The sequence below is a fragment of the Lutjanus erythropterus genome, chromosome 1, assembly GCF_056507025.1.
Source record: "Lutjanus erythropterus isolate fLutEry1 chromosome 1, fLutEry1.hap2, whole genome shotgun sequence".
Taxonomy (NCBI): Eukaryota; Metazoa; Chordata; class Actinopteri; order Lutjaniformes; family Lutjanidae; genus Lutjanus; species Lutjanus erythropterus.
The window spans coordinates 45,745,080-45,757,755 of record NC_139317.1 but is presented as its reverse complement, the minus strand read 5'-3'; the positions used below and the strand labels follow the sequence as shown (position 1 = coordinate 45,757,755).

The 12,676-nt window shown below is 38.7% G+C and overlaps 1 protein-coding gene and 1 long non-coding RNA gene across 2 annotated transcripts in view; one reads left to right on the top strand and one right to left on the bottom strand.

Moving 5' to 3' along the window:
• Nucleotides 1–12,676, bottom strand: part of cemip (cell migration inducing hyaluronidase 1) — a 328,468-nt gene that overhangs the window by 123,376 nt on the left and 192,416 nt on the right. Inside the window, exons 3-5 of the mRNA XM_084722276.1 lie at nucleotides 5,225–5,362; nucleotides 3,158–3,296; nucleotides 755–991 (exon numbers count right to left, since the gene is read on the bottom strand). Coding sequence (XP_084578402.1) covers nucleotides 755–991; nucleotides 3,158–3,296; nucleotides 5,225–5,362 — 514 coding nt within the window. The remainder of the gene's footprint in view (nucleotides 1–754; nucleotides 992–3,157; nucleotides 3,297–5,224; nucleotides 5,363–12,676) is intronic.
• Nucleotides 9,620–11,224, top strand: LOC146333362 (uncharacterized). The gene is made up of 3 exons (XR_014771330.1): nucleotides 9,620–9,671; nucleotides 9,844–9,944; nucleotides 11,188–11,224. It is a non-coding gene; the product is annotated as an uncharacterized LOC146333362 (long non-coding RNA).

The following is a 12,676-nucleotide window of genomic DNA, read 5'->3' as shown; positions in this document are numbered from 1 at the left end:
TTCTCAGTGTTTTCACACGTTTTCAGCAGCTGTGTGTATAAATGTATAATGTGTTCAGATGAAAAACTCCTTTTTTTCCTTTGCACAGACTCGAAAAGAAAGAAAGAATTTCAGTTGAACTTTAATGTACATATAATGCCCCCTAATTTCAAGTGCTCTGTGTGCTTGAACAGGATCAGAGAGTGTACCTACATGAAAAAAAGAGATCAAATATAGCTTGAACAACCATCCACTAGTAAAACTCGAGCCCACTTCAAAGCAATATTTGCGATCTATCCATTATAATTAATGTTTAATTGTTCTTTAAACTCTATCTGCAGTCACTCAGTCTGCATACTAACTGTTCTGTAATAACCATTTATTAAGTACATTTTATGGATGTCACCTTTAATCAGATGGAGTCTAATGGCAGTAGATTAGAGGAGACTGGATACAGTCCAGTGCCCTGCCTCCTCCTCTAAAAATGACCCAGTCATCTATTTACCTCGATAAAAGCAGCATATCAGTTAATCTAACTTCTATCTGGAATAAAATGTTCTGGATAATGAATCATGAAAGGATATAAAGGATGACATTGATTTCTAAATTTAATATCCCTGCATGAAACAATGCCAGAGCCATTAGAGGCATATTTGTCTGCTTCATTATAACCCTGTGGTTACACAGCTCAGGAGATGTCAGCCTCCACATCATTTCCACTCTAATTAAGAGTCTCGGGGTTGTTCAGCAGCTGCCTTCAGGGGGCGACCCTCACCTGTCATCGTGCAGCACCTCTCCGGTCTTGGGGTCGATGACGTGGATAATGATGCCTCTGTTCCCCCAGCTCCTCTGGAACAGGTAGTTGTTCTGGTTGCTCTCGCCTGGCTGCAGGGTCTGGTTGAGGAATGTCCATGACAGCTTTTTCTGTCCGTGGATCTCCAGCGACCCTCCTGTCCCCACGCCAATGTACTTCCTCCCAAAGTAGCTGTGTTCCTGATCACTGTCATCCAGTCTGAGAACAGGGGGAGAGAATTAAAAACATTTTATTAATAGACGTTACTTTGGCATTAGGAATTATGCTTCGGTGTTCATGTTCATGACTCTAATGCAGACATCACACGTCATTATTTTTAACAGGTTTTATCAGTCATTTAGGGGATTTTTAAAAAAACAGTAGTTGGCAATAAAGAGCAAAAGGAAAAACAGTAGTGGGGTAGACATCTGATCTACTCCCACTCTCAAATTTCCTGATATCCCAGCCTGCCTGTGGCTCAGCCCTAACACCTTGATTCCACTGGGCATGGCTCCATGACGTCGGATCTTGCAACACAGTTTTGATCTGTTCTCCACACTAGTGTTGGTCAGAGTTTTGGTGACTTTGCATCTGCCTGACTTTTTTAAAAAATAAATTAAGACTGACTCACCACCTGGCGACTTTGTATCTTCAACTGTCTTCCTGGTAATAAATTTGGTAGCACTTAATATTAAGGTCCATGTAATAAGCATCAGTTAATCGGCAATAAGGCCCTTATAAGTCCTCATAAGAAGCTTATTAACATTATTTTGTGTTAATAAAACTATATAAAACTATGTAATTTTTGTATAGCACCATAAACATGTTCATTATGAGACAAATGTTAACAGTATATAGAGAGCAGCTGCAAAAACTAGAGTTAAAAGACTTATCAACCTTAATATGACATTATATGTGCTTTAGATCTTTTAGGTGCAAAAAAGTACAGTAAACTGTTCATATGGTTGTTGGCTGTAAAGAGTGAAAGGAAAACAGGACAGAGTGGGTTTAGACATGATAAATTTGGGGACTGTCCAAAAATCCCATGAAAAGACTGAAGGCCGAAAATGTGCTGGGTCCCATTCTCAAATTTTCCTGACATCCCACCCTGCCTGTGGCACTCAGCCATAACAGCTTGATTCCACTGGGGACGACGTTGCATCTTTTTTTTTACTGCTTTGCATCTGCCTGACTTTTTTAAAAATAAAGTTGACTCACTGAGACTGACTCACCACCTGGTGAGCTTGTATTTTCAATTTTCTCTCAGCTTATAAGGCCTTCATAAGTCCTTATATGATGCTTATTAACATTAAGTGTCAATAAGACTATGAGTGTTGATAATCGCATCATGAATATGTTTACTGTCAGATTATAAGATATTCATAAGCACTTATAATACACTTAAAAGTTTATAGCACCAAAACATATATTTAACTGTTAATAAATCCATAATAAAGGATTTATTCACCTTAAGAAGACATTGTTCTCACTTTAGATATGGTAGCTGCTAAGAGTATACTGAACTGCTAATAAGTAAACAATTAAGGATTTATTAAGCTTAACAAAGCACTGTTCACACTTAAGATCTGGTAGCAGCAGAAAGCATAGTTAATTGTTGAGGTCATAATTAACTAATAATAAATGGATAATAAAGTATGTATTAATCTTAATAAAGCAACAAAAAAGCTTAATAAGGTTTGAACAATGACACAACAGGTAAGCTGTAATGCTGTTATAAATAATACTTTGTTAAGGTTAATGCCTCCTCTATTATGGACTTTTTAAAAGTTAACTATACTTTTTGCAGCTACTGTCTATAAACTGTTGATAAGTGTCTCATGAGTGCTTTTAAATCTCTTATAATCTAACAATACACATGTTTATGGTGCTATTATTAACATTGATAATCTTATTAATTATTATTAATATGATTCTTATAAGGACTTATAAGGGCCTACTTATCTATTAACTAGCACTTATTAGAAGGACCCTAATGTAAAGTGTTACTGTGCATTTTATGAGTGTACTGTCCTGGATCAGGGCTAAGGCAATACATTTTTGCAGGATCCATTCAGTTTGTTGTTAGTTTGGTGTCCTCTATGAATGTGTTGACATAAGGTAAGTAAAAAACAGTGTCAGGCTTATGCTTTTACATGCTTGATATCTATCCAGTTTATAGTTCTTTCATTTTACAACAAATATCTAAAAATGACATCACATTTATCATATCAGAGAATGACCACACTGACAAGATGGAATTTTAAAGACAGGCAATATTCATAATATCAGATATATATTGGTTGATCCGGATTGTTAAATTGACTATAGCCTGTGTTACTGTGCTGATTCACTTTTTGCTGCATGCTAAACTCGGTGCGACTGTACCTTCCAAACAGGGAGATGGTGAGGTTGCCTTTATAAGGACAGTCTCTGCTCCCGATGTGCAGCTCCCCTTTGTTCCCGATCAGAATGTGTTTTGTTCGCAGCAGTATGGGCCGGTTGGTGTCAGCAATCACCAGCTTTCCTACAGGGCAGAGAGAAAGAAAGGGAAGGGTGGGAGGGGGCGGGTGGTGAGGGGGTGATGAAGTCTCTTGGCAGGTCTTTCATGCCCCAGTGCCCTCAGACACCTCCTGTCTTCCTACCATTTATGGCCCTGGGCTCAGGCTGTCCACACACACAAACACAACCACACACAAACACACACAAACACACACACACACACACCAGATGTAGCTGGCCAACTACCTGTGTGCAATCCAATGATTCCAGTTCGGTAGTGAATAGCTGTTGAACACCAAATATCATCTTGTATGTGCTACTTCTCTTGCTTTCATCACATTTTCTCTTAAATACTGTTAGGCTTGAGTTTGACTTTGCACAATACATTCACCAAGATACATTCAACAACTCTGAGTGCAAAATTGAATGTATTCTTTGAGGTCTCTTCACTTATCATTATATTAATTCAGTCAGAGACACTTCATTAAGGAACTGACCATTCATAGCAAATGGATCTGCAGTTAAATGTGAGAGAAAGGCTCTGCTCTTTGAAGGAGCAATCAAATAATCAGAGCAGCGATGAGGATTCTGCTGGGAGAACTGTAATAATATGAATCCTGTGTCTCTCTATGTAAATTATTCACTTTCCTCTTGGTATATGCTAAATGAGACCTGGGTAAAATGCAGCTGGTTTTGGTAAAGTGAAGGGTTTCATGTGGCCTGCAAGGCCATCGTGGAAATATCAAAAATTAGAAATCTAGCAAAGACAGTCAATAGCATTTTGTTTACCATTAAATGTTATCAGGCCTTTATTTTGAAAGGGCTCAGTGCTGTGTTCATTGGTAATGATAATGAACTGTATATTTCATATTAAACTGTAACTTTATTCACTCAGTGCTCTACATCCATGTTGTTTATGTTGTTCTTCTACTTTTGCTGCTACTATCATTGCAGCCTGTATGCAGCATAGTACACTGTAAAACATCAGGTTTTCGACATTGTCAACAAAATATTAGTCCACAGTTCATCACAATTCAGAAAAGGTTACCAACAGTAGAAGTTCTCTATATAGAACTTCTGACCAGTCCATTATTAGAGATTTGGTCATTATTAGGACCTTATATCACTTGTGTCTGGCCCACAGTGGCCTGATCAATTTCTCATGTGGCCTCCCCATAATAAATAAACATTATACCGTATGATACATATACATAAATAATCATTTTTGAGTCTTGTTTTTTTTTTTTTTTCATAACAAAGTCCCTTTCGTTTCCATTCCTGTAAAATGTTACATAAACACTTTATATTAAAATTTTTGTAATAAGTGCCAGTGAGTAGATAATAAGGCCCCGATAAGCTGCTTATTACATTAATATGAATAAGTAAGACTATATAAGTGTTAATATTAGCATAAGAACATATATATACTTAATACTTACTATCGTCCATAAAACACCTATTAATGTTAATAAGCAGCTTATAAGGGCCTTATTATCTATTGATTAATAACTTATTATAAATCGTTATTATCAATATTATTATAAATATTATGAATAAAGTGGTGCTAATGTGACAGTATTTCTGGTGAATCATGTTGGATTCTGGGATATAAAGTTCCAATCCAATCAAAGTATCCAATAAAGTGAGTTATGAGTTTGTTACTGGCTTATCCCGAGCATCTGTTTGTGTTTCCAGAAGAATTTGGTTGAGGTCGAATTCATTCATTTCTCCCTTGTCCTCCTGCTCCTCCTGATCTAACAATGAATGTGTCTCTGCACTTCATGTTGTCATGTCAAGTTGTATTTGTTAGTCACGCCCAACCCAATGATATTTAAAGGATTTGATTTAATTCCCCTTTGTAATGACACCCCACCCACATATTCAGTTTCACATCACATGCCAGACAACAAAGAACTCAAACTGATGAACACAGGATGGATTGGTCTGTCTTACCTCCGTTGAGAATCTCAATGGAGTGGACCGTAGCTGAAGTTGTGAGGAGGACCTTCCTGCCATAACCGATCGTAACACGGTGGTCTTCACTGTGTCCTGGCATCCATGGCTGCAGTCCTGGCTCTTTATCTGGACACACTGCAGGAGACGGAAAATACACACATATTTGAAAGTGTTAGTACATTTACCCAAGATTAGTCCTAAAGTACAATTACTTTTCTTGAACATTTTTGTTTAATGCTACTTTATACTTCCACTCCACTACTCCAGATCTAATTACTAGTTACTAAAACACATGGATAAAACATATTTCAGATGTCTGAAAGACATGACAGATGAGTTATTCTCTTTAAAACTTCTGAAACAGTTCCATGAAATAACTGTTCATGGCCCAAAGATATGAAGTTACAATAATTGAGTCAGATGTGAAGCTGTGCAGAGTCTGAGGCCACGGTCCTCTGCTGGAATAAGGTGCACTACTCTCTTCAGGTTGGGAGTAAGTTGCTGCCCCCTCTCAGGGAGTCTTGTTCATGAGTGAGGGTATGATGGAGCGTGAGACTGACAGGTGGATTGATGTGGATGGACCTCAGAGTAGAGCTGTTGCTTCTTCATGTCGAAAGGAGCCAGGTGAGGTGGTTGGGGAATCTGATCAGGATGCCTCCCGAGCGCTTTCTTTGGAGGTCCAAATGGTAGGAGAACATGCTGGACAGATTATAAATCTAGTGTGGCTTGAAAACATCTTGTGATCCCCCAGAAGGAGCTGAGAAACATAACTGTGGAGACTGACATCTCTGGACTACCTTAGTCAACTTGCTGCCACCACGACTTGGCCCTGGACACGTGGTAGAAAATAGATGGACGGATGGAAGGAAACCTACAAGTGCTACACTTCAAAATAAAGATGAAAAAATGGGACAGATGACATGAATGAATACAGACAAGTGCAGACAGAGCAGTGATAAAAGACTAAACAAACCTCTTCACAAAAATACAAGAAATAAAATGAAATAAAAATGTAGCCATGAGTCACCTTTTCTTTTGTCTCTACCTGGCCTTTAGTGTATCAACGGACAACCTTGTGACAACCCTTCAGTCGCTCTAATGTGACAGAATCACAAGAACTGATGGAAACATTCAGCTGCTTTTTGATCAAATAAAACCTTTTACAATATTCTTCATCCTTTACCAGGCTTAACTGTCACCTTGACGAAAGCTGCTACAGATGGAACATCGCTTTTCACAGGACAAATGTAAAATATGAAACACTCAGACATGTTTGAAGGAAAAAACAACTGTACATAAGCAAAGTGGCTGGCTTGAGCCAGTCCTTCAGAATCAAAGAACAAGAGCTCCATTCAACAATCAGAAAGAAATCCAGGATGCACCCAGATATTCAAATTTGTATACACTATACACCACAGCAGAGCATATTTAATTTATCTGTGCATGAATGAACCTTCCTGACCATTTGTACTGCCGTTTCTGCATCACCTTATATTATCATGAAGCATGTATATACATGTTAAATACTTTACAGATTAGAAATAAATTAATTTAAGCTGAGTTAAAAGGTCATCTAATTGTTTTTAATTACTCTCATCGAGGAAACAAACAAAAAAAAGTTGAGACAACCCTAACCCTAATTTCAAGGCAACTCTCTGCAATAAAGTATATTTTTGAGTTTTGAATCAAACTCATAAGTTTTGAAACAAACAAAATTTTTGCCCACCTAGTTGAGATAATTTAAAATCTGAGTTTAGAAACTCAGAGAAAATTGTATTTTACATTTTTGGGAGGTTTCTTAACACTCAAAGATTCAAGCTTATCTATAGAAGAAAAATAAAGTATCTCACCAACACATTATCAATTGGCAAAACTAGTTAAAACACATTTTACACACTTTATAAAAGGTGTACTGCAGATATAAATCTTAAATTTTAGATCTCCTTTATATCTCCTGTGACCCACAGGTGGGTCATGACTGGGAATGGCTGCTATACACAGACCAACCTGTCTACTTAAACTGAAAGCAAAATGTTAGAACAGGTATTTTTGAGACAGTTGAAGGACACTGAAGAATATGCTTAAAAGGAATGAACGAAACAGAAGAGGGAACAAGGGCACAAACTGTGAGGGACAGAACATCAGACAGTTTCCAGTAATCTATCACTGATAAGACCAACAGTGTGTTCCTTCTGCTTTGTCAGTGAGTTCTCTGCTGATCTGATTTGTTTCTTTCCTTGTCTACTCTGTAACTTTCTCAGCCCCCAACTATCTAAATGGGGATAAAATAGCACACAAGGTTATTGGATTGCTCACTGAAGAGTAAGAGTGACTGATAAACCCATTTAGTTTGTGTCTGTTATTGTCAGGATAGCGCTGAGACACTGTTTGTAGCTGTCCAGTTTGCCCAATAGCATTTCAATCTATTGCTCTCCGGTGTGTGTGTGGTTGTTACCTCATCTCCCTGCCACCTAATGGATCCGTCAATGCCATTGACTGCAGGGACCTGAATTGTCAAGTAGATTTCCCAGAGGGCTAACACAGATTCATAGGCAGTGACGTGCTATCAGCTGGTTTCTGTTTGTCTGTGAGTGAGGTCTGTTTGGCACTGGAGGACTCTGGAGAGTCTCTGTAGAGGTGTTTGTCTTTAAGAAACGATTCTCTTACCCACTCAATTATATTAATAAACTATCCATCTCTGCATGTTTAGTCTAGTGACACCAACATTTATGGATGCACCAATACCACTTTCATTTAGACCAAGTACAAGTACTTACATGTGGGTACTTGCCAATACGAGTATAATACCATTTCAGTTCTAACAATAACTTTAAAAACATGTTTTATATTCATCAGATGTTCCTCACTTTCTAAATGTATCAGATTGTTGTTGCTGTTTCCTGCTGCATTTTGGGGCTATTTCTTCTAAGTTACTTTAAGAATGAAAAAGTACACAGCACAATTTTTCCTCTTGCCTGTAATGCTGTTCATCAATCTAGATTTTTTTTGGTGTGAGTTGCAGAGTTTCAGAGATACCAGCCGTAAGGATGTCTATTTTCTCTCCAATGTAATGGAACAAATGGCACTCGGCTTGTGGCGCTCAAAGCACCAAAAAATACATTTGAAAAATATCAACACCAGTGTATCTTTGCAAATATCATGACCCTATTTCTCATTATAATCCACAGACCTTGTTGTGACCAGTTTCATGAGGAACTATTTTCCTTCTATTAGAAAATAATGCAGTCCTAGTAGATTCTATGGCCGAAAGAAAAGAAAGTAGATCCTATATGAAACTGCTCACAACAAGGTCTGTGGATTACCTTGAGCACATTCAAAGGTCTGAACCCAGGCAAAAAATTTGTTTAATTCAACATGAGCCTGCACACCTAAGGCAGATCACCACCTAAAGCCATATAATCCACAAAACTCTACAATCAGAAGCTCAGGTTGTTCATCCCCTGGAGCCATCTGCACCACAATTATACTGATTAGATTATGAAAGATCACTCCAGTGCAACAGACAATCTAACAAAGCTGGTATTTATAGTGAGAGGCCTTACTCAGGTTGTGTCTAGAGGGATCCCTGCTCCATATGTTAAATGTTATTTTTACATTCAGGTTTCTGCAAGTTAATTCATGGTCCGTAAACTCAGCTTGACTTGTTTTGTTTTTCCTTCTTGGCTATGCTGTGTTGCTTTTATCTCAGTAAACTACAAATGAACCTGAATTTGGAAATAAGTGGACTGTCCATGTTTCCACTTACCCCAAGCACTGAAGGATATCATAATAATAATACAAGTCATAAAATGGAAACCAAAGGCAAAAGCCTGCACTCAACATACAGTGAAAAGTTCCTCATCAGCAGCTGTTCACACACACATATGTGAGTGAGCGTCTGAAGTTAGTCCTTGGAGATCTGTGGCTGCCAGTTCCTGGAGTGTTTGACAGCTGGGAGGAAAACTGCTGAACCTGCTGCTTTCCCCTGCCTGAAATTCTTTCTTAATCCAACAACACAATGAACTGCGCCTGAACCCCACCAGAAAACCACCAACACGGGGTGAGTGAGGGAGAATCCTACCACAATAATAAACCAGCAAGAAACAAAGACTTCAAAGCTCAACACCTGGTTCCTTCACAACTCTAATCACAGGCGAGGACAGGATAATAACCCACAGTAACACAACAATGATCTCTGAAAGAGCTGTTGTATTACTGTCTTGAACTGCTATATTTACAGTGTGGTGTGTTCTGTCAGCTGGAGCTTGGATTTTTCAGGGTGGGTGAGGCCAAAAACACTGCAGCTCACAGTTGCGCTGCAACTCTGCACTCATCTAGACATTACTCAGAAGAGCTGCACATGTGAACGCAAATGTACAAATTATTTGCACGAATTTAAAGGTCCAGCATGTGAGATTTACAGGAATCTACTGCACTCTAAAAGGTAATAGCTATGCTTACTTAAATCATAATAGTGTACTTTACTTATCTGTCCCTATCCTGTTGATTTAACTCATGGAATATAAGTATGTACTCATTTTTCCTTAAGGAGGTTTAAAACTAAGTTCATTTGAGTAAACTGGACTTGTAACATTCAGTTCCTGGAATGAACACAGAGGCTCAGCAGAGCACTTGTGCAGTAGAGCAGTACAAGAGAAGTTTCCAGAAACCCGTGGACAAAAACTTGGGAAGAAAACAACATTTTCTGGGTCTCTTGGTAAGTTGTTCAGTCTTTCAATTGTCAGCTATACTTTAATTACTTACAACTAAATTTTTGGCAGGGCATTTTTTTCTGAACATAGGTATTAAAAACATCTCTGGAGATAACTAGGCTATGCTATTGTTAGCTAACATTAGCCAAGGCAGCTAACTAAAACCGCCATTATCATGTCATTCACATGATAATTTATAGTTAGCTATAGCACATAAATGATGTGATCATGATGCAAATGCTAATTTGAAGCAAAATTACAAAATAAGAGAGGTTATGGTTATTTGGCGACAGTAGCATGACACTGTGTTTCTCCAGACCTGAAGACCAGGCAGGCTGGCTGACCGACTGATCTCTTCTTGACCGGCAGAGCTGCAAACACCCCGCGGGTGATAGTGGAGCGGCTGGTTTACGCTCCAGTCCAGTTTCTCCTCTCCTGTCTCACACACTCTCTTCTCTTCTCACACACGCTGCTCCGCCATTCTGTTTTTTTTGTTTGTTTGTTTTGTTTTTTCGCTTCACCCGCGGGATTTTTGCAGCCCGGGGCCAATCAGGAAGGGCGAAGGACTGACAGACTGGGCGTCTCGGTCCCGCTGACCTGTGGCGCACCAGGACCGCGGAAACTACAGTTCGACTCCTTTCTAACAAGAAAGTCAGCCAATTACAGGCAGAGTAGTCGGGCTGTCAGCCAATCACAGGCAGAGTAGGGCGGGCCTTCACTGAATAGAGATGTTGAAAACAGCTGGTACTCTTGTGACAGCAACAGTGACAGAAGAGAAGAAGAGAAATGTAAAGGAGTGAGAAGACAAGAGCGAGAAAAAAAGCGGCGAAAGTGAGTCAGTGTGCCATGGCTTGTGCTAATCTATAAATTGTAATTTACAGTTAAATTATAATGTAGCTTAAACATGATGATGCTGCAAATCATAATTGATTACCCCTACCATAACTCTTTCATTTTGTAATTCTGCTTCAAAGTAGCATTTACAAATTTGGTAAATGAATTTGGGCAGAGCATGCAGGGCAGAATGACCACAGCCAGAACCAACTAAGGAACAACCTGACTTACATGTGTATTGCTCATAACTGTTTAGCTGTGGTCATTCTGGATCTTAGAATGAGCAAAAATGCCAATAAGAGATGCCCTGCTTGCTCTGCCAAAATTCATTGACCTCAGATGTCTTCAAGTATTTGAGCCATTTTTGATGCCATTTTTGTGACCTTATTTTTATTATTATTTTTTTTTTTACAGCTTGACGACAGACAACCAACACTGATGCAGTGGACATATAAGTTTTGCAACTTCACATGTGAAAAGAGAGGGCAATTACTTAAACATTATAGATTGAAACATGGTGGTTACACAAGAACATCACCATTACCATGTGTTCATAAAGAGTGCCCCTGCACATTCAAGTCCTTTAATGCTCTTAAGGTACATCTATCAAGAGCACACTCCCAGATTGATGATCATTGTGATGCCACAAAAAAATGTGTTCTGATGTCAGCTTTGTGACTTCAATGAGCCATGTGTAGAAAGAGATTTTTTTTCACACTTACGGACACATATCTGGATGCACCAAAAAGTACAGTGCCCTTACAGGGATTGTAATTTTGAAACCTGTGTCTACACTATATTTAATGCCCACAAAAGCAGGAACCATGATGGCAGACAGATACAACTACTTTAGTCCAGTTTGAAATCAGGTGGGTCTACACAAGCAATAAGCAATCAGAAAAATTAAGAGGGGTGGCCCAGTTAATAACATAAATAATACCACTGAAATGTCCAGGGTGCCACACATAATTTGCATAATTTGGTATGTTGAAGGTTTTGCACTATGAAGCCAAAATTTTCAAATTAGTTTTTAACCTTCCTTTATATCTGCAGGACACTGATAACACACAAGTTCCTGTTGGGGAATTGACTGTTATACCTGAAGACAGACAGCAGCCAGGTCCACACGCCCTGCACCTTGAACCCTCCAGCACTGCTATCATACTGGAAGGTAATATCGTTGTGGATGACATTGGAAGCCACGCACAAGCTTTTTGTGTTACATTTGGACTAATATATGCTCTTCATTTGGATTATCCAAAAAGACTAAAGAACACCTTTGACTTCATTCAGAGGGTGATGCTCAGCCTGGGTGTAGGTAACCTGAGACCAAAACTTCACAGCTTCAATGCTCTTTTGCAGTAGGTGGGTGTACTGCCAGCAGATCCTTAAAATAGCAAGGGATCCTGAAGCACAGATACTTGATTTGAGTGTTAAACTCATATATTTGCAACTAACCTCTGCAAAGTTCTTAGTAAGTTACACTCAGTCACAGATGGATGATTTTGGTTACTTGTTATACTTAAGTTTCTATAGTGTCCCAGTCTGTGGGATATCGGTTGGAGGTTTAATCCCATCTTGATTAATCTAAACCAGTTTGTGAAGTTTAGCAAATAAAAGCTTGATAGAATGTAAGTGGCATTAGCAGTCTTTTGAAGAGCAGAGTCATTTTGAGAAGTCAGACTCAGGGAATGAGTCAGATGATTGCAAAGAACCTCTTTGTGTATTTATCCAAATGTTTGTTTTAAAATGCTGGGACACACCACCCCTAAATGTTAAAGATGTTACAGAAAGATTGATGGCAGTGAGCCTTAACTACCAGTTAAGTTGTACTATAGATGCACCGATTTTCTGTCCTTGTGAAAAATTATTGAATTTATTTGTTGAATTGGTTGGAGTTGCT